Source organism: Papio anubis, chromosome 2 (assembly GCF_008728515.1).
Source record: "Papio anubis isolate 15944 chromosome 2, Panubis1.0, whole genome shotgun sequence".
NCBI lineage: Eukaryota > Metazoa > Chordata > Mammalia > Primates > Cercopithecidae > Papio > Papio anubis.
In genome coordinates this window covers 103,866,635-103,889,264 of record NC_044977.1, presented here as the reverse complement: position 1 = coordinate 103,889,264, position 22,630 = coordinate 103,866,635, and the positions used below count along the sequence as shown (strand labels likewise).

The window sequence follows — 22,630 nt, the reverse complement described above, 5'->3', positions numbered from 1 at the left end:
GAGACTAGCTAGACCAGCTACACACTTCCAGATCTTAATCAGCGGATGAATGGGTCAAGAGAGTCTTAAAGAGTTTTCTCAACACTTTAAACATTCTCTCTGTATCTTCTCCATAGAAGATTATTCTGGCACGAGTCATTCTGACTGCCAGGAGAGAAAGCACTTCATTCTACACAAGCTTTTAACCCTCTGTAGGAAGAGGCATGCAAATTTCTGGAGTACCTGGGGAAACCCTCCCAAGTCAAGGATAATGACAAACTTTTAACTGGGGGAGGGGTAATCCAAACAATGAGGTTTGCTGTAACTTGAGAACATATATTCCTCATGTGTATTTCTTCTAAGGCCAAAATTCCACCATCCTCAAGTCAGAAGCCACTACAAGGAACTTAACCCTGACAAAAGTTCTCAGAGCCCAGGTCTCACCCCACCTGGGCCCTGTCTCTGCAGACCCTTACCGCCAGCCCAGGCCTTCCTCCTGTAGAGGTCCTCCACCATATCCGAAACCCTCTTGATGTGCTCCTGGACCTTTTGCAGCATGTGACTGTGCTCCTTGGAGCCCACGTGACTGTGGATCCATACACTTTGCTCAATGTCCTGCACCACCAGCTTGCCTTCATCAATGGCCGGGTCCACCTTCTCATGGAAAAATTCTGAGTATTTCTGGTAGGCCACTTGCTGCCTCTGGTGGTGTTCTAGATGGATGTGCTGCTCGTAAGACTCACTGTTTCTCTCCTGACACTCCTCCCTTTCCAACTCAGCCCTGGAAAGGACAGCCACCTCAGAAGCTGCCCCCTCAAATGCTTTGCTGGGGCTGAAATAGTTCTCTGGGTCACGGGTAAACTTCACTCCACATAGGTCACACTGGGTCCTGTCCACATCCGCCTTTTTGAAGTTCCCAGCCCTGGGCTCCCTGGCCTCCTCCCTGACACGCTCCATCTGGGTGCCCACTCTTCTCCTCCAACTGATGCACAGAGACACCACCAGGCATGCCCTTCTCAACTTCCGCTGTATGGAGGCCTTCCGTTGCTTTTGGGAAAGGATGGTGGCCAGCACATGGTCTCGGTCTTCTAATGCCAGTTCATCCATCTCATCCTGGCCAAATTCACACTCGGGTTCAGCGAAGTAGTCCACAGGGTCCAAACAGAGCAGGCGGTTTAGTCTGACCTCCTCATAATAGAGGCCACGGACTATGGACCCTTTGGTGTGTACAGGGTCCCACCGCCAGTCACAGTCCATTAGGTACTCTTCATCCCGCTCAAAGAGCAGGTCCTGCAGCGCCTCAGCCACAGACTTCACATTGACTGCCACCAACACCCGCTTCACCACCTTCAGGAGCCTCTCAGGAACCTGGCCAGGGCAGTCCATGCTCATGAGCTGCAGTCTTGACTCGATCTCCCGGAAGTGGCGGTACAGGAGAGGCTTGCAGTATGGCTGCAGGACCTCCTCAGCATTCACCAGCATCACCAAGCACAGCACCAGCGTCCGCTCAGCCTCACCCGAGACCACATAGTCTATTTCACTGAAGGCATCAAGCAGGACATTGAAGTTCACATTCTCATAGCCACATAGCACCTTGGCGAGGTAGGAGAGATGGAACCGGAAATCCTGAATGGCTCTTGTCACATCCTTGGGTTTGTATTCCTGAATGATGGAGAATACATCCCCAAGCTCCTTGTCCTTCTTGCTAAACAGAAACTCCCAGTAGTGCAAGAGTGCAATGTAGCTCTTGGGGAGGCACAGAATGACATTCTTCCAGAGGCGGGCCAGCACCACCCCACAGTGGATGAACTGGAACTCCAGGAGGGCCACTGTGTTTCCAATGCTGGGGATGAGTGGTTCTTTGCACCTCTTGATGAGGACATTCATGAAACGGAAAAAGAGCCTCTTGTAGTCTTCTGGGTTCCTGTACACGTAGAATTGATCAATGCAATTCTCCAGCAGTCGGATGAAGCACAAGTGGGTCTTGTCCATATTCTCATCATCCCTGTTGGGTGCCAGCATGCCAAATTTCCCTTCTATTCCTTTTATCCTGCTGCCTCTCCCCCTGCCCCTTTCATCCTTTTCAGACTCTAGAGCTTTGAGTTCCCTGTTGTAGTTGTCCTCCTCCTGGTGGAGCAGCTTTTCAAACTCCTCCGGGTAGTTGGAAGAGAGAAGGGAAGCTTGCATGGCACTCAGCCACAGGTCTGTGGATTCCCGGCGGTTGCGTGCGCTTTCGTTTTCAAACAGAAAGTGGATATACTCTTTTAAAGCAAATCTGTAGAACCGGAAAGATTTGTAATTTGGTTTGAGGATTTCTTTGCATGCCATGGGGTTTTCTGACAAAACTCTCTGATGGAAATGCTTAGGGAAAAGGACATCCAGAATGGACTTGCAAAGGCCATACATATCTGTAGACAAAATATAATCAATTTCTTTAAGCTCTTCTGCTAAGATTTTAGGGAATACTTTTTTGGCTTCCAAAAGCAACCCGTTGATTGCCACCAAGTTCATTTTTGACTGAACTAAACACTTGGCTTCACAACGCCGCAGAGGCCTGTGAAAATGTTCACAGTTTTCATCCTCGCATTTTAAGCCTACAATAAACCTCATGCAGACTCCTCGGTAGGTCTTCCCAAGTAGGCTTCGTGTGATCTGACACAGCCTGCCCAAAAGGTGTTTGTTTAGGGCTAATTTCACTTGATCAGTCATTATCAAAAAATGGTCTTTTGTTTTCTTCTCTCTCAAGTTCAAATCCAGGTCAAAAATTATTCTTAATATGGGCCCAGGGTCGTTCTGAGCTATCTGGCAATACTTGGCATCCACCTGAGAAATCCCAAAAAACTCAAAGCAAGATTTCACCATTTCCTTCTCAGCATTGTTGGTCACTCTTTTGAGAGCCCTGACCAGACTGAGGAGGATTTCCAAGCCCCCTGGAGCCAGGCCCAGAATCTTCTCAGGCTCGGCCTCACTCTGGCTGGCTGCTTCGTAGAGTGCTTCCACCACTCCAGCTGAGTGGTTGAGCGTGTCAAACTTGAAGAAGGCATCTCTGAGCTTCTGAAAGTCTCTCAGGATTACCCCTTGCAGAAAGTGGGCCTCAGCAATGCCAGACAATTGGCCAGTTTGATAGCAGAGATCAAGTGCTTCTCTCAGAATGTCCTTGGTGTGTTCTATGTCAGAATCCCTGGCCACATTGAGGCGGGCAGCCCCCAGCAGACATGAGGCCTGGAAGTCCTTGTCAGCAGTGAGCCTGGCAGCCTCCAGGAGGCAGCCATGTTGCTTCATCAGCAGGGCAGCCTCTTCTCTCCTACCTTCCCTGTTCAGCAGGTCTGCAGCCTCTGCTAAGCGTTTCCGAGACTTCAAGAACACCAGTTGGTCTTCTATGTCTAGCTTTGAGAGGACAGCCATCATTTCCTTCATCTTATTTGCACTCAGATACTTTGCTGCAGCTTCCAAGTAAAACTGACTGGCAGAATAGGAGAGCTTGGAAATGGGAAGGGTCTTGTTCTTTAGCATTTCTTCATACCTGCAAAGACAAAGGACGCAAATGTCAACTTGGCATCACCCAATCAATAGAAAATTTCCTCCAAAATACAGCACAGAGCAACTTAAATAAAACTCCCACATGTAGATAAAACTCCCACATGTAAATAAAACCTAAACTTGTCAAGCATTCAAGTATTTTTACAAAGGCCTTATTTTACACTGTTACCAGTATAATAATAATGAATAAATTCCTTATGCTTCAATCAGGAATTGGTGTGCTTAGTTAATGAAACATAGTGGAGGTGTAACTCAAACAAGTGGGAGTGAAATCAGAAAGTCAATCTATAGGGCAAATGTTATGCATAGTCTAAATTATCCTTGAAAAACATCTCTTTGGTTCTCATAAAAGCATCAAAATCATCTGAGTCTACAACTCTGTTCAGTTTGATAAAATGAGAAAGGATAAAATGGGGGCTGCACATGCATCAGCAATTACACCAGTCTTCCTCTTATTACCCAACTTGTGATTCTTCTCTTTTAGCAGGTGTGCCTTAGTTGGGTTCCTGTGAAATTAATGAAGCTCTGAAGGACTCCCCTTTATTCTGCTGAGGGGAGTCAGAATATGTCATTATATACACACTCATAACATACTCCCATCCTCCTCAGCCCCCTTTCTTTGTGACACTGAGTCAAAGCTTATAAAGAGACTGGAAAACACAGAGTCCTGCTCTCAAAGAGCTGCTGACCCAGCACCGAGGCCACCACTTAAGTGGAAAGAGAGCAATGTGGTCAAGCCATGTCAGAAGCAGCAGTATAGCACCACCCAGAGCAGGCTGCCCCCAGAGAGAAGTGGGAGGAAGGGAGGGAGAAAGGGAGAGAATAAAACCACCTACTTTTCCACTGCAATAGCAGCTTCTTCAAAAAGCTCCTCTTGGCAGTACATTTTGAGTGCTAGATCAAATTCCTGAATCTGCTCAAAGCATCTGAAAGCATCTTTGTAGCACTGGCTTCGCTTATAGAAATAGGCAGCATCTCTTATCTAGGATGGAGTAAAATTTTACTTTTATTTAGAGTATTCATAATTAACTTTCTAATCTTAAACCAATACCACAAATAATAAAGAGGATAGTCATATATCTGCTTTTTGTTAGAATCCAGTTAAAAACCCTATAACATAGATAATATTAGGAAAACCAATTATTGGAAGGGAGAAAAATAAAGTTAAATCCCAACTTCACACCAAACACAAAGGTAAGCCCCAGGTAGATTAAAGATCTAAATGTGGAAACTATTGTGGGAAAATGTGTGAGAATATCTTTGTGACTTTGAGGTCACACTCAAGTGGAAGGAGTCTTCGTGTGACTTCCAAAAATAACATAATCAACAAAACCCAAAACACAAATTTCAGGAGAAAAACTGACAGATCAAACTAATCCATCAAAACCACTCAACAAAAGACACATGAAATAAGCTAAATTTAAAAAAAATACTAATAACACCTAGATCAGTACTGTCCAATAGAAGTTTTTGTGAAGATGAAAATGTATTGTTTCTTTGCTATCCAATCTAACCACTAGTCAGATCTGAATATTGAGTCTTTAAATGTGCGTAATGCAACCAAGGAACTGAACTTTTAATTTAATTTAATTTAAATTATTTTAAAGTTAAAAAGTCACACGTGGCTAATGGCTACTGTACTAGACTGGGCCTGTCTAGACAAAAAGAATTCTTGCAACCACAAGAAAAAGACTTTCCTTGAGACACAACAGAAAGCTAGGCAAAGGATATAAACTGGCAGTTTGCAGTGGGGTAAACTTGAAAGACTAACAAATACAAATGCTCAACTTTACTGACAATCAGAAGAATACAAATGAAAGCCACGGTGAAATACATCCACCAGGTTTGAAAAATGAGAAAATCACAATCTGCTGACTGTGGTCAAGAATGTGGGGAATGCAGAACCCTCGTGCACAAAGTGGAATGGCTATCCCAGAAAGCGAAGGGACTGCACTTAGTGAAGAGAAACATGTGCGTACCCTAGGCCAGCAAGCCTGCTTCTGGCAACACATCTTGAAAAAGTATCTCACAGAACCCTAAGAAGACATACTGTGCCAAGGTGCTGTGTGTGGGAGCCAGGAGCCAGTGGCAACCTGGACGTGCATCACTAGGGAAATGAATTCGTCAATGTAGTGGATGCACTCAGGAATACATGACTGTCAGAAGTATGGCCAGATCTAACACTACATAGCAAGTGATGGAAAAGGTAAAACACAGAGCAAGATGTCTTCTAGGTAAGCCTAAAGTATATATGTATAGAAGACACCAGTATTCATTCTTCAATAATGCATCCATTTGAGCACATACATAAAATATATTAGAATGACTACTAATGAGAAAAGAATGGCAATGGAGACTGGCTGTGAAGAAGAGGATGAATGAAATAAAATTCAATGACTGGACCCCATACCCACCAATGGTGGGCTTGCCATGAACAGAAGTGTCTACTAGACTCTTCTTCCTATCACAGTTCCCATCCAGTTCACCAGCTAATCCTGTCTGCTCGGTTTCCCTAACATTTCCCAGATGTGCCATCATCCCACCACCTCCACTACCACCATAGCAGTCCAGGCCCTATCATTTCAGCCTAAGCTGACGCTAGACTCTAACTGGCCTTTCTGCTTCAGCTCTTGCTGCCCTATAGACCTCTTCACAGAGCATCCAGATAATTAGCTTCATGTCACTCTTCCCAGCAAAGTCTTCCACTGGCTTCCCATCATGCTTGAACAAAGCCCAGTCCTTGCCACAGTCACCAAGGCCCTACTGATCTGGCCTTGCCACTTTCTCTTACTCATTTACCATTGCTTGTGGTCATCTCACCCAAATTGACTGGCAAGATTCAAATCAACCAACTTGGCAGCAGCCTTCTTCTGGATCCTCAGGCCACATCACCTCCCTTTTCCCAGTCCCCAGACACATTCTACCCATGGTAAGAAATGTTTATCCAGGTGCCAAGAGAGTGAAAGCTTTCCTTTCAGGGATTCCTGTGCCTTGCCTGCTTCTTGCCTCTAGAGAGTAGCGTTGTATCCCTGTTCCATTCCCATCTCCCACATCCTAAGAAGTCACATCCCATAACAAACATGGAACAGGGTAGGCAGCATCTGGAGGGCCTTGTCCTCTTCTTCGCACTGACTTGGGGCCAAACTTCAAACTTCCCAGTAGGTACCACTCCTACCCCTCTCAATGCCCAGGGTGCTCTGAGAATACCAAGAGTCACCATATTTCACATACAGACAAGGAAACCCCCTTTCCTACTGAAGGATAGTAACACCCCATAGGGGAAAACGCAACGGCTCACAGCTCCTTAAGCACAGTTTCTCCAACTATCTGTGGGAAGGGACTAAATCATTTTAAATTTCTAATCCATCACAGTTGATACATTAAAAAATGAATTGATGGGAAAATTATCACCACTTGGATGTCAAAGCAATGCCAAATGGCAATTAAAAAAATTCTAACTGCTTACTTTTATCTTTTTGGTTAATCTTGCTGCAGACAAATAATAGTTTGTGGCCTGCTGACCACTCTGTGAGTAGCTGTGTTCCAGACAAGCAGCTCTGTCCAACAGAGCTTTCTGCAATGACGGAAGTTAACAATGCGCACTTGCAATGTGGCTAGTAAGATTGAGGATGTGAATTTTTAATATTATTGTATTTTAATTAATTTAAATTGTAAATTAAATAGCCACATGTGACTGCTGAATTTGACAGTGCAGATCTAGAGTGATTACTAGGAACACACTCAAGGAACCTCCATCTAAATGCCAGTCCACTCAGCCAAGGTGACTGAAGACTAGGAACACAGAGACAGAAAAGGAGTATATTCTAAAATCCTTCTGTCCTTTGGCTTGAGCATTTGGTTTCCCTGTGGTTAATATTAGGCCTTGAATATTAACACAGACATTAACACACAGACACACACACGCACATGCATACTGTCTTCAGAGCCTCCTAAAAGTTTGCAGAAGTAGTGAAAGTAGGATTCCCTTAGAGTTGCAGGGCCAGCGTCTCCCTCCTTGGAAGACTGTAGCCTCTTCCTGCTAGAGTAGAGGTCGAGCCTACCCCTCAATCTGCTCAAGTGCAGCAGCGGATTAGGAGCCATACCTTTCCCAGCCTCTCGCACAGCTGGGCGGAGAGCTGGAACTCCTTGGCATAGCTCAGACACTTAAGGGACAGCATTGGCTCTTTGCACTCCAAATAAGTCTTAGCCAATTCCAAATATTCCAACTGCTTTTCCCTAGGGGAAGGAAAACAAAATAATATTTCCACGGAACGTTGACCCAACACCAATATTTAACTGCTGCTCTCATCGGAGCAAACCAGAAGTGATCCCAAGACTCTTACTTGGGGCTGACTTTCTTGGATTTCATGCTCAGGGCAGTGTCATGGGCTAGGGCCAACTTCTCCTTCTCAAATGCACCTCCTTTCTGGTAACACTTGGCTGCAACCTGGAATAGGCAAAAAGTTTTATTACCAGCAAGGTAATGGAGGTAACAGACAGAACAAGAGTTAAAGTATGCATTATAAATGTGTACTGATAAAACACAAAGTCTTGCTGCAGCCCAATCTGAGACGGAGGAGCAGGAAGGTGCAGATATTCTAAAGAAAGTAGTCTTGGAGGATAAAACCCAACAGTATTCATACTGAACGGTATCTTTTAGAAGCACTCATCGAAAAGGTACAGAATACTTATTTTTTCAAGCTACCATAGTAACACCCTTATTTAATCTTCCAACAGTTACAGCAATAAGTATCAGCCTTCTCACTGTATACAGTTGCTACTTCAGGTCAGAGTCATGGAGCGACTGGCCCAAAGTTACCCAGTGGCTCTTCTGGGCTTTGACCCAGTTGGTGAGTACAACAGCTACTTTGCAGTGTTGGCAGAACAGCTGGAGTACACACACTGGAGGCAGAAATGGGGATAGAGATGGTATCACAACGTGTCCAGATCCCTGGGGCATGCAGATCTGTTACCAAATCCTCTGACTATAAGATAGGCAAACAAATGTCACAGAGGAGTCAGGCTTCACCCTGATCATTGCCAGCAGAAAGCTGCTTTTCTAAAACAGGGGTGCTGATGCTATGTCTTAAAGCATACAATACATGGGCAGGAAGTTCACGTTCTGCCCAGCACATACACATTAGGTCTCAGTGTGGGCAAGGGAGGGACTAAGTGGTACATGCTGATAAGGTGGACAGGATGACCACTCTCCCCTTCATGCTCTCTGTGTGGATCTCCTTTCATTCCTGTGACCTGTGCCATTTCCTTCCCATTGCAGGGCCTTTGCACACACTGTTCCTTCTAACTGAAATGCTCTTCTGTCCTTTCCCTGTTTTGTTAACTTCATCCATTCTACAGGTTTCAGTTCAAGGCTCTGTTCTTCAAAGAAGGCTTCTCAGGCCTCCATTTCCAGGAAGTTGGTTCTGGGAGCAGCTGGTCTCTCATCTGTGACACCTGCAACAGCTGGAACTGTGCATTGGTCTATGTGCCTGTTTTGCTCACCACCAGATTACTGGGATCTAAACATAATTCTTGGCCCATAGCTGCTGAAGACTAGGAACATAGAGAAAGAAAAGGGGTATTCTAAAAACCCTTTTTGTTGAATGAATGAATCTTCTGTGGTGGTTCTGAAACATTTATTGACATGCAGCCAAAAACTCAATAAACCACCTGAGTCTTGAAGTCCTTTAGCAGGATCAAAATAAAGTCAGGGGAAGAGAAGGCTTTTTATAACATTCTCATCTGTGCTGGCTCCCTAAAAAGATTTTAGATTCAAATATTCAATTTGAATCGCATTTTTAAAGCGATAAATAATTGGATATCCATGGGCAACACATATGGGTAACACCAACAGTGTTCTGAAGGGAATAAAGGGTAAGATGTTACATAGTTTTCCAATTTCAGACCCATACCTGCTGCCCATATTATCCCTCCCTTCCCTCCTTAACACCCACCCTCTACCCCACCAAAAAAAAAAAAAAAAAATTATTGGTTTCATAACAACACCCAAATGTTCAATATTTCTTTCCAATTCTAACAAGGATGGGCAGTGAATAAAATTGTGAGGCTTGGTCAACTTCTGCAGCTAAATACTACATACTTAGGAAAATACTTTCCAGACATACCCAAACCTACAATAGCGTAAATTGTTTTTTTCACCCCATATAATACATTGCCAGGGTGGCCACAGTCCTTTACTCCTCTCTATATCTGTCCATACCCCCTTACAGTGTAGCTTTCCAGCTTCTCCCATCAAGAGTGCTGCCTATTTACCCTCCCATCCAATCTAGGCTGAGACTTGCTTTGGCAACAGAATTCAGCAGAAGCGGCACTGGGCCAGTTCCAAGGCCAGGCCTCAAGGGGCCTTGTGTGTTTCTATTCACTTTCTTTGAACGCTGCTCAGCCATCATGTGAACAAACTCAGACTAGCCTGCTGGAGGAGGAAAGAAATATGATCCAGGAACCCCAGTCACCCCTGTCCCCCAAGCCAAGAGCCAGCCAACCCCCAGAAGCAGACCTGCCCCGCTGACTGCAGACACATGAGGTGCTCAGCTCAGACCAGAACCACTCAGCTGAACTCAGCACTGCCAATCCATAGAACTGTGAGCCACATAAATGACTTGTGTTAAGCCACTATGTTTCAGGATTGTTATGCAGCAAGAAGTAACTGATAAATCCCAGATGTAAGTTACATGCTACAGACTTAAAGCAATTTCCCTGAAACAATAGACAAAACTCTTCAAAGAACTAGAGCTGAAAAAACATTAAATTCCTTCTCCAGGCATGTCAGATCACAGATACCTCACACTGTGGCTTTCGTTAAGTCCTGAACTTATGATTTCATTGTCCTCATCAATTCCCAGTACCTTTACTCAGGCCCAACTCCATGAAATTCCAATTAGAAGCAGGACAAGCCCTCCATAGAAAACACTGTTTCAAAACATTTGTTCCAAAGTGGCAAGAGAAACTGCAGATACTTTTCCTGTAACATTTGAGGAGCTGAAGCCTCCTAACATGAACACTGAGGTGTAGAAAGAAAGGTGGTGATCTTTCCAAAACCCAGATCCAGTTGTTGTTTCAGAAAACATCATCTGGAGCTGCATGCATGGGGCACTCCAGGTGCCTGGGGTAGAGAAATCTTAGGGAAATGTGCATTCGGTCTGGCCATGCCTGTGGTGTCAGACACTGCTGGTTAGTTACCCACAGCAGTTACCCTCCTCTCTTTCTTGCCTTTTGGCGGAACTTATCTCCCACAAAAGGTTAAAATTGCCAGATGGGATTGCTCTCCCAGACTCTCTTGCAGCTAGAAAGGTGTATGTGACCTAGTACTGACCAATGAGATATAGGAGGAAGACCACCGAGGACTTCATGATTAAAAAAAAAAGAGAGAGATCAACAAGAAAAAAGTGCCTGCACTTCATTCCTGCTTGGAATGCTGCAGAGGGAATGGAGTACTTGGAACTGCCACAGCAGCCATTAGGCAACCAATGAAAGGGAACATCTCAGACAACCTGCAGATGACACAAGGAAGAGATGGAATGAGACTGGGCTCATGTTGACTTTGTTGAACTGCAGAACCAATCCTAAGACCTGACTTCTTGTCATTAGATCAAAGCAAAAAAAAAAAAAAAAGCACTCTTTTTTTTTTTAGTAGAGCATTGAAAACTTGCAGGTGAAGTCATTACCACTATCTCAAGGGAGACACATCCCAGCCATGGTGCCCCACCCAAGACCCTGTAATGTGCAGGAATGCTGACTTTGGGAAAAGTAACGCGGCTGTTTAACCTAGTTTCAAAATTTCAAGAGGTCTGCTGCAGAGATAACACTTCCTGGAAGAAGACCGCTCAGGACCACTAAGATGGCTTGTAGCTGGAAGTTGGTCAGTGCAGTGTAATAATAAAGCTTAACCTATATTCACCAGACTCAGATGGGCAATGAAATCTGTTTGGTCAATTTGAAAAAAATCAAATGAGAGATCAATCTTTCACTGCTTTAAAATGCAGTATGATGACAGCAAAGCTTTTAGGCACAGAGTACAGGAGGGAAAGAAAATATATAGGATTCCTTGGTGGGGCAAAGGCCACAGCCCTCCATGATCCATCAGCACATGCTGGCACTTGGCCAAAATGAAGAGTTGTCATGCCTGCGCTGACCAGAAAAGGAGCAGGACAGGAAGCTCTCCTCATCTTGAGGTGACCTGATGTTTCAGAACACATGGCACAAGCACCATTACCCTCATCCTTTCCTAGTGACAAACACTACGTTGGGAAACCTGCCTGTGAGGTCTGACGAGGGCACCAATGACAAGGATCCCTCATCCCCTGGCTCCTTGTCCAACCCCTTACCTTCCAGCACTGGTGCTTGGCGTAGTAATCTCCCTGTGCAATCCACTCCGCAGGAGTTGAGGTCTTAACAAACATGCTATCATCAAAGTCTGAAATGAGAAAGAAAAGTGTGTTTGCTTCTCTGGACTTTCTTACACTTAAAACTGTTGTTACGGGCTGAATTGTGTCTCCCCCGCCAGTCACCAAATTCACTTGTTAAAGTCCTAACTCCCAGTACCTCAGAATGTGGCTGCATTTGGAGAGAGATAGGGCCTTTAAAGAGGTGACTAGGTTGAAATGAAGCCATTAGGATGGCCCCTCATCCAATCTCACTGGTGTCCTTAGAGGAAATTAGAATCCGAGGCAACCCCAGGGGCAAGAGTGTGAGGACACAGAGTGGCTGGCTGCAAACCAAGGAGAGAGGCCTCAGAAGAAACCAACCCTGCCAACACCTTGATCTTGAACTTGTAGCCTTCAGAACTGTGAGAAAATACATCTCTATTGTTTAGGCCATCTAGTCTGTAGTATTCTGTTATGGCAGTCAGAGCAGACTAACCTGTTGTCTTTCTAGTATTCATGTAAGATATATTTTAACTTACCAAACCACATTTCTGAGGGTATTGAAAGGAGGAGGTAGAGGGGAGAAAGGATGTGGTTTGGTTTTTAAATTTTGGTCTACTTTCCTTTTCTATGGCTACAAATCAGAAGACAGAAATTAAAAATTCCTCCTTGAAAACCCAAAGTCAAGTGGCTTTTAGCAAGCTCCCAGGCCAGGGCTTCAGCAAGAAAAAAAGGTGACAAAATTTTACACTATTTCCAAATGTGCAAACTTTGCCCTCATCACAATAAGCAATCTGACACATTCCTATTAGTGGACAGGGACCACTGTAACCACCTGCTGTCCATCCCTTCTGTTATCCTCACTAGCCTCCTGGTGACTATTTCAGCACCGCACCGCACCCCACCCCCACCCTGCCACCTGCTATCCCCCAGAGTATCACTGACAATGGGTGACAATCCCTGCAGGTTCTGAGCCACAGCTTCATGAAGCACACAAAATACAGTGAATTCCAGGGCAATATGGTAGACAAATCAGAGCTACAGGAATCAGAGACACCTAGGCCAATGGATGTCAACCGAGGGAGTGAGGCAGACAGGCCAGATTTGTTTGGAAGGTGCAAAAACACATGTTAAGCATCACAGCCTGATCCCTCCCTGCTCGCCCTCCGCTGGAGCTGTTAGCAGTACAGTGATGACTTCTCAGCATCTTATTCTGACTCCCTATGTGTTGCTATGAGTGCCCCTGTGACATTCAATTCCCACGGCAAAACCCCACCCCATATTATCTCAGAATGAGGCCAGTGACTTCTGCAGATGCCATGTAAAAGAAACACAAATCGCATAATCACTATACTCAATCCAAACACAATGGGAACAGATGCTTTAGAGAATTTATTATGTACAACTTAAAATTTGTAATTAAGACTGCACTTTTTCTTGCATTCTTAATGCTACCAAAAACATAAAATAAATTGCAGTGTTTTCATTTTGAATTTTTTAAATGTAAAAAGTCAACATCTTATGATTTTTTTTTTTTTTTTCAAATGGAGTCTTGCTCTATCACCCAGGCTGGAGTGCAGTGGCACATTCTTGGGTTACTGCAACCTCTGCCTCCCAGGTTCAAGCAATTCTCCTGCCTCATTCTCCTGAGTAGCTGGGACTACAGGTATGCACTACCACACTGGGCTAATTTTTGTATTTTTAGTAGAGATGGGGTTTCACCACATTGATCAAGCTGGTCTTGAACTCCTGACCTCAGGTGATCCGCCCACCTCAGCCCCTCAAAGTGCTGGGATTACAGGCGTGAGCCACCGCGCCCGGCCATATGATCTCTTATAGTGGATGCCAGAACATACTTGGGGAATAAAGGGGAATGAGCTGCAGGAAAGATCGAGAAGGCCCACACTAGGCCAATCCACTCATTTTCCTTTGGGAGAGAAAATGGGCCTGAACAAGGTCCTGTCATTACACAGGTGAAGAGTTTTGTGAGAATCTATGTTTTGTTTTTTTAACTCCTAGCCTTTGGCTTTTCCATCACACTAGTCAAGTCTTAGGATAAGAAATCTAATCCTAATCCCCAACCGAGCCATCAGTAATAACCAGAAACAGCCTCCAAACTGACTGAGGAACGCTCAGGACAAACCTCTCTCCAGCAGCCAAACCCTGCTCCTTGCCCTACCCTTCTAGAAATGAACAATGGCTTTGAGGAGATGACTTGACAACTAATCCTCAAGAAAGACAACAAATTTCTCCTTCATGAAGGGCTGATTATTTCTCTTCTCAGTTATCCTATCAGGAGAACTTCACTTCGTTAGGTAGTCTTTGCAAATTATGGGAAAAAAAAAATACACAATTAAAAAAAAAACCCCTGCAAATAACACAGAGATAAGAAGGTGAAAAGTAAAAGGTGTCCATGTCTACTCGACAACCCCATACCCACCAATCCTAGCACCAGAGGTAATCACTATAAACGGTTTTGCATCAGAAATAATAGGTGTATACATGAATTTATATGCATGCTATCTCTCCAAATTCTTGCTATTTCCATAATCAGGAACGGAATACAGATAAGTTTTCTGATTAATTCCTTACTGTCTGAACTATCGGTTCTTACTATCGGAAATAAGAGTCCTTACTGTCTGAACTCTTAGTTTCCTTGTTTTGTGAAACTCGGAAACCAAACAGATTCAGACAACCTGTTAACTCAGTAGCTGAACTCTCACAAACCCAGTTCTTGTTAAACAAACTCAGGAACTGAATTGGATTTGATGGTTAAAGACACTTCAATAGGTATTTGTATATATACACATACGTACGTATGCATGCATAAACATTCTATTCTGATATATACTGATAAGCATAAATGGTTTTTATATTTGCATAATATAAAGTTACTTATAAATTATATCATTCTACCCATACTGTTTAAAATTTTTCTTTCACCAAATACATCTTGAACATCTTTCCTTATCAGTAAATGACAATCCACCTCCTTTTTCATTTTAATGGTTGCATAGTAGTCCCCTGAAAGAAATGCATTTAGCCTTTCCCTCATTGGAGGACATTAAGATTGTTTTTAGTTTCTTGTAATTACAAACAGGGCTGTGATGAGCATACTTATGCAGGTATCTTTGAGATTTGAACACAAATATCTCAGATATATCCCTGGAAGTAGAACTGTTGGGTCAAAGGCATGTACCTACGTGACTCCCTGAAGGAGTTAACCTTCCCAATCCCACTACAGCTATACTTTCCCACACAGCTTGGCAAATGAGTCACAACTTTCATTTCTCAGAAGATTGTGGAAAAGAAAGAAAGCACTTTCAAAAAACTACACCTTTTATTCCTGACCAGAAGAATGGTTGAAACATGATTCCTCCAACAGTGAGAGTATTTTAACAGGATCTTACCTTTATTTTCATCTGTCTTTACAACTTGGACAAAATCTCTTCTAATGAAATATTTGAATGCGGGAGCCCGTTTCTCTCGATTTTCATCAAAGATCCAGAGGTTGACCCGAGCCCGTGTGATGGCGGTGTACAGCTGCTTCAGCTCTCCGTTGAGGAGCTAAAGATAACATTGAGGACAAAGATGATGAGCCACTTGCCTATAGCTACAATGTGACACACTTCAATGGGCTTACTCTGATTTTGGAAAAACAAAGAAAACTAAATTTTAGAGAAGCATAGCACAGCTGAGAACAGGATACCAGGAACTCACTGTGGCCACAACACAGGTAAGTGAGGTTACAGTGAGGCTATGAGAAACTCCACCCCTTTCCCACCTAAGCAGGAAGTGAGCATGCCATCTGTATAGGATGACTTTTGAATCAGCCATAATTTTTTTTTGTTTTTTTCCTGTTTTTGCTATAAGTATTTTGAGTTAATTCTGAAATAATTATAGATTCACTGAAAGTTACAGTGGAAGATTCACTGGAAGGGTACAGACAGACCCCATGTCCTCAGTTTATCCCAAAGGTTACATCTTACACGATTGCTGTGATTTATTTTTAAAAATTAGACCATCATACACTTCTATTATAACTATCACTAGTACTGAATTACTCCACCTACCTTATGACTGCATCAAAATTTCTGAACAAAGCTGAGTTCCAGAGGTGAACTAGAAAGTACAACCCTCCTCCTTCCATTTTCAGACAGTGCCCACCCATCAAGCCCAGCTCTCTACTAAGAAAAAGGGAATTTACCAAAACTGAGATCCCTGCCCCTCCCTTTCTTATACTCCATTCCCTGTTGCTGAGGAAAACCAGCCAAGTACAAGCTCCATTTTTCTTTCTCATCTTCTCTTCCAGGCCTTTTTTTACTACTTCCATGTCAAGTACGCGTGTTGACAAATGGCAGAAATTCACCTTGTACATTTCTGGATTCACCATGAGAGATCGACCCTGAGAAGAGCTTGGTTTGTCCAGGGGTACTTCAATCAATGGCCGGTTTTCCTCTCTGGAGTCAGTTGATGTAGGTGTGAATGAGGAAATGATCTTCCATTCCTTATAAGCCTGAACAACAACAAAAAAGTGAAGACCAACAGAATATGCTTTTGAACTATGCATACAGCCTCCCTGAGCTTCAACGAAAATGAAGCCTCATCGGGGGACCAGGCCTTCAACCCCAACTTTGAAGAAGATCCATCTTGTGATCTTAGAATGGATAGGAGGGAGATTAGCTTGCACAAGCAGAGATCAGGGAAGCTGTGAAAATTCCCCACACACTAGACCAAGACAGCTAAGAAGCCAGGCACACATGACCACTTCCAGGAAAGAATGCTAAGGGCTCAGGGAGTTATTCTCATTGAAAGAATTTCTACAATCAGTACGGACAGGGGAATGAATCCTCACCCCTTCTCACAACATGGTTAAGAGATGCACGTAAGGTCAGCAGTTAAGACACGTGTGGCAGAATTTTCTAACTAAATTATTTAACTGAGGATAAAGAAAATCCAGTTCTATGATGTGCAAGGTAGACTCTGAGATCAGACAGAAGAAGTTTGTATCTCAGTTCTTCCATTTATTAATTATGCAACTTTGAACACATTGTTTATTATCCTGCTCTATAAAATGAGGATAATACTACCCAACTTTGTTGAGAAAATAAAAACAGATAATCAGTGTCAAATGACTAGTACAATGTTTAATAGTTGATATTTTACCCATTTTTTCCTTTACCCAAACCCCAAAACCAAAGTGACTATGAAGACCAGGGGTTGATAAACTTTTTTTTGAAAGTGTCAAATAATAAATATTCTTATCATAGCAAGTCACATGATCTCTCTTGCAACTCCTCAACTCCGTCATTTTGGTGCTAACCCAGCCACAGTCAACAAGTAAATGAATGAATGTGTCATGTTCCAATAAAACTTTATTTGGGAACACTGAATTAAATTTCATATAATTTTTATATGCCATAAAATATTATTCTCCTTTGGATTTTTTTTCTGGCCATTTAAAAATGTGAAAACCATTCTTGGCCCACAGGCCATAAAAAAACTCCAGTAGTCTGGATTTGGCCAGCAGGCTGTAGTTTACAGACACCACTAAAACTGAAGTGCCCAGATTACATGCAGAATTTAGAACTCAAAATTCTTAAGAAACTGCATATTTCATACTTTCCTGTGTCTTGTGAGAGTAGCTCTCCTAGCCTTTACTTTTCTTTTTATAAAATGGTGCTACTTGCCATCTATGTAACTTTTAAAGCATGCTGAAAAGGTGAAGTGGATAGAGTTTATTACCTGCCTTAAGTTACTCCATCACTTAAACTATGTAAACAAGGTTAAATGCCTTAAACACTGTCTATTAAATAGGAATGGTTATGCTACCAATCAATTATAGTACTAATCGCCATGTTCTGAAATCATGAAATCACTTAAGTAGTTGGAAGGTTTAAAACGATCTTCAGGACATATTTGTGACTGGCCTCTTTGTGAAGCTATGCAGACAACAAAATTGTTTGCCAAGGAAAGTAGGCAGAAGACCCAAGTACTTGACGTTTGAGAGGATCCTCCTGGCAGGTAGTATGAGACAGAGACTGGCTAACATTGAAAGGGCTAGGGAAACACAGTGTATTTTAAAACAGTTGTAAGAGAAGCCAAAGCTGCTCAGATGGCACACGAATGGCCTGTTTCATGAATCAAACATATTTTATTTCCAAGGTGGGCCCTTTTAGGAGTGCGCTTATGTACTTGTAGCAAGGATACAGGCCTACAGCATTTGTGGGAATAGAAGTAGGAAAATTTAAAGTCTTCCAGTTTCTTCTCTTGGTACCATCAATTGTGAAAGAAAAGGCTTAGATTTTACTAGCAAGTCTACCTTTGAGGGGTCTATTCTCTAGGTCAATTAGACAAACCATAAAGGTTGTAGTTTTCAAAGTCCCTCCTGTCCCACTGCCACGAGTATGAAACAAAGGAGGTCCCACTGGGGCAAGGTATAAATGGCAGTCACCCTTCCAAGTCCCCACCAAAGGATAGCTTGAGGGTGACTGGAAGAATGACTTCCTCTCCCCCAAAAGAGGACAACATCCTACAAAAAGTTTTGGGGTGCCCGTTCTGTGGTCCCTTTCACATCTCGAGATGGCTCTGGTGACCATGTGGTTCAACAGGTAACAATAAACCCTCTAGAGAGAAGAATCACAAACCAGGCCAACAAGCACCATACCCCTCAACCCACTCACATATAAGCCCAGATAACAGCTGCTTCAAAGAGAGAGCTTGCCTGAAATATAAATGAGATGGAAGAAGAGGTCAAGGAGAGAGAAGAGCTCTCCACTGTTCTCCAAGTTCAAATAGCAATCACTGTTCAGCAGCCTTCAGTTACCTCGAAAGAAACCCCATGTAAGCAGCCAGACCAGAAGAGGCTGGGGATATATGGGAACTGTCTTTCCTCTCTGTTTATGAAAGCATTTCCTCTCATCTGCTGACCGATTCCCTTTGGCCTGGAGGTTGTAAATGATAAATTGAGAGTGTGCTTTGGGCCAGGGAATGCATGGTCACATTGACACCAGGAAGAACCCCAACCAAAGTATTTCCTGAAGTCTTACTGTGTACACAGGATAAAGTGGATGTTAACAAAAGATTCCGTTTGGGATTTTTTTAATTTCAGGCAACTCCCTGAGCCACTGGTGGAGGCACAGGGTCAAGATACCTGAGCCTTCGCCACTTCCAGGATCAAGGTAAGACACAAAACTGGATTTTTCTTTCACAAATAAAGCCAATCACAATTTACAGATCCTGAAGTCCAGAGCTCCTTGAGTTTCTTACTCGCACAAGCATACAACTGGTACTTAATAAAGAACAGAAACAACAAAGTCTTACCCTTCCTCTTTTAGGAGAGCCTCAGTCCAACCATGACCGATGGATGTATCATTAGGAAAAAAAGTTAGTCCTCAGAGGTAAAAATGGTTCCAGGGTTAATGAGTGTGCATCTGATTTTATTAGCAAAATTTAATAGGAAAGGAATGTACATAAGGAATCGCAGTGATATGCTAATTGTGGAAGGTTCTGGAATTCAATTCGCATGCAAGTCTTTAAAAGGAAGGAAAATGGAAAGACATTTAGAACTCAAAAATATCTGAGTTCATCTCTAGGCTCTGCCATCTACATTATGACTATGAGAAATTTACTAATCTCAGTGACCTTCTGCTTTATCTACAGATAAAGGTGGCTCATGTTTATAATCTCAGCACTTTGGGAGGCCAAGGCGGGAAGATCACGTAAGGCCAGGAGTTTGAGACCAGCCTGGGCAACACAGCAAGACCATATCTCTATAAAAATAAAAATAAATTTTGAAAAATGGAATGAGAGTAATAAGAATACATATAACCTCAGAGGGTTGGTGAGTGAGGCAATGACTCTATAAACTGCACAGCGCCTATAGCAATATTATAATAGTTGTGCTATTAAGGCAAAATAACATTTAAAAAATAATAAGAAAAAAAGGAAGGACTCTCTCTAAAGGGTCAGTTCTGGGGCAAATTTTTAAAGTGTTAAAGCCAACAGTGTTCTTGACTTGGGTATAACATAGCCCCTTTAAGCATGCATCATGTGCAATGGAAGTCTGCAACAAGGACTGGCACACAGCCAGCTAAGTCCCCAAAGAAGACCCCACAGTACAGTCAGCAGCCAGCCTGAGTCTCCACCAAAAGATGGTGGAAAAGAGAAAACGGTGGCTAGAAAACCCAGGACAATGGCCATGAGTTGGTGGCTCTACCCATAATGAACTAAGCTTGGGGAGAAAAACCCACAAGGACTCAGGAGCCAAGTGAAAGCAGTGGACCAATACAGAGGTCACTGGGGGTCAATGTGGGGACTCTTTGGCTGCCATCATCTGCATGGGCTGCAAGCAGTGGTAGTAAAGCCATGCTAGAGGGGTCTCCCATGCAAGGAAGTTGTTCTTGTCCCCCATATTACCTGATCCAGAGGGCAGGAACCAAGCCTCATTTGTCTTCCTGGAATTGTCTCTATCTATGAACTGACCTTACCCAGTTCTGTCATCACAGGGTGGACATTGCTAACCTTGGCTTCATCTGTAAGGCTCTCCTTAGAGCTTGCTCCAACTTGGGCATCCCTGGGAGCCAAGGATAACAGTGGCTAATGAGAACTGTACACTGGCACTTGGGTACTAGAGAGCCAAAGAAAGGCAGGGCACAGGGGGAACCAGCCCATGACACACTGTGAAACAACCCACAGCTAATGTCAAACCCACATCTAAACACACAAAACCTCATACTGAATGAATGATGCTCCAAAACACAAACAGGAGCCTGTGATAAACTCTCTTACCCTCAGCTCCAAATTCTCTTCCCCAGAGTGAAGTTCAGCTCATACATAAATATTCATTGTGTGAAAAGAATTAGGTGTGACATACCTCAGAATCAGTAAAAAAGTTGTAAAGGAGGACATCATCAAATTCTAAGCCTTTTGCTTCATAAATTGTTAGCACAAGTGCTAACCCCAGCTCTTCCGGAATTTTCTCCTTTGCTGTTTCATTGGCCACAAGGATTACCTGAAGAAAAACAAAAGAACATCAAATTCTACAGAGAAAACCTCAGTAAGCCTCAGTCTGTTTCTATGGGAGGAAGGTAGTGTTTTTAAAGAGAAATGGCCAGCATAAACATGGTCAGGCAGGCCAGGGGAAAGATTGAAACACTTGTTCACTCAGCCATCTCTGGAACTCACCCACTGTGGGACAGGGACTATTTTTAATGCTACCTTGCAGAATAATTTAGCTTCTCAAACCTTTTTTCAATTGCAAACTATCTTTTATTTCAAAACATAAAATCCCAAGCAGCTCACCTGGTGGGCTCCAAATTCAATGGGCTGAGTTTTCCTTTTATTCCCTCGTAGCAAAATTGCCAAGTCGCTTACACTACAAGACTCCAGAACAGTTGGCTTGGGACCATCAAAGAGGCCAGAATCCCTTGGAAGGCGATCAAAAGATTCTGGGAAATAGAACTGAAGTAAATCTACCACTCCAGATGCCAGATTGAGGATTCCTGGAACGAAATAGAAAACCCAAGTTGGATAATGAACAACATGGCTGAGTTTTTTGGTTATTTGGGGTGGGGGACATGTTTTTCCTGACAAGCAGATTTGACCCCTAGAGTATGTATAATTGCAAGCCTGTTTTCAGTTCCCATTTGATTACCATTGCAGCCCTGAGCTCTCTGGGTGCAGTGGATGAGAAGGCAGATATATGTTGCTGTGCTCAGAGAGTTTTGTGGGATCTCCTCCCCAATCTATATTCATATTAGAGAAAATTACCTCACAAAGAAGAGTCAAGGCAAAAATGTAATATAAACAATGAGACCTCGGGAGGCTGAGGCAAGAGAATCGCTTGAACCTAGGAAGCAGAGGTTGCAGTGAGCCGGGATCACACCACCGCACACTCCAGCATGGGTGACAGAGCGAGACTCTGTCTCAACTAAAAAACAAAAACAAGAACAAAAACAGAAAAGGAAAAAACAAACAAACAAACAATGAGAGCTGTTAGAATGCTCTTATAAGGGGCTGGTATTGACTTTGGTAAGAAAACCACCATTACTTTGTCCTCTCCCATTGGTGCTTACAGAGTCAGAAGCAACATTACCATGGTAAAAACAGTGCTGCATGTGAGCTAAGGAAGGCCTCCACCACCCTTTTCCCCCAGGTTTATACTCAGTTGAGAGAGGGTTACACTAAGAAAAAATGTCAGAGCAGGAGAGAGGATTTTCCAAAGAGATTTTTTCCTGGGTCCCATTTCTTCTCTAACATCTGAAGTGACATTAATAGTGACATTGACTGAATGCCTATCATACAGCAGGCACCTTAAAAGGAAGTCATCCCATTTAATCCTCACAACAACAAATCCTCACAACAATGCAGTGAGACAGATGAGACAACTGCACTTTTACAAACAGGAACTCTGAGGTCTCAGAAGTTAATAAATATCTCCAAGTGATAGGACTTCAACATAGACCTTCCTGGGTCTCTCCACTACTCTTAGAGGTCATGTGCCCTTTGCTAACACCAGATAGAATACAATGGTCTAGGCAGAACATCATGAAATGGGCATATGTATCCCCATTGCGGTTACCAAATAGTGAAAGGAAAATGTGACTATCCAATACTACTGTTATTAAAAGTATACAATATAAAGCAATAAGTCTAAGGTTTTGGAAACTGCTGAATCTAAACAAATAAGCTTCTACTGTGGTTCTCTTCCCATTAGGAGTTAGCAG

General features: G+C 43.1%; 1 protein-coding gene across 6 annotated transcripts in view; it reads right to left on the bottom strand.

The window, feature by feature from the left end:
• The window catches only part of TRANK1 (tetratricopeptide repeat and ankyrin repeat containing 1), a 122,389-nt gene that overhangs the window by 7,373 nt on the left and 92,386 nt on the right, over positions 1-22,630 (bottom strand). For all 6 annotated transcript variants that reach the window (XM_031663494.1, XM_031663496.1, XM_031663495.1 and 3 more), the window contains 9 exons: positions 21,207-21,406; positions 20,779-20,916; positions 16,273-16,419; positions 15,314-15,470; positions 11,865-11,953; positions 7,863-7,966; positions 7,623-7,755; positions 4,356-4,501; positions 456-3,502 (listed from right to left, as the gene is read on the bottom strand). In XM_031663494.1, the coding sequence (XP_031519354.1) occupies positions 456-3,502; positions 4,356-4,501; positions 7,623-7,755; positions 7,863-7,966; positions 11,865-11,953; positions 15,314-15,470; positions 16,273-16,419; positions 20,779-20,916; positions 21,207-21,406 (4,161 nt within the window). The remainder of the gene's footprint in view (positions 1-455; positions 3,503-4,355; positions 4,502-7,622; positions 7,756-7,862; positions 7,967-11,864; positions 11,954-15,313; positions 15,471-16,272; positions 16,420-20,778; positions 20,917-21,206; positions 21,407-22,630) is intronic.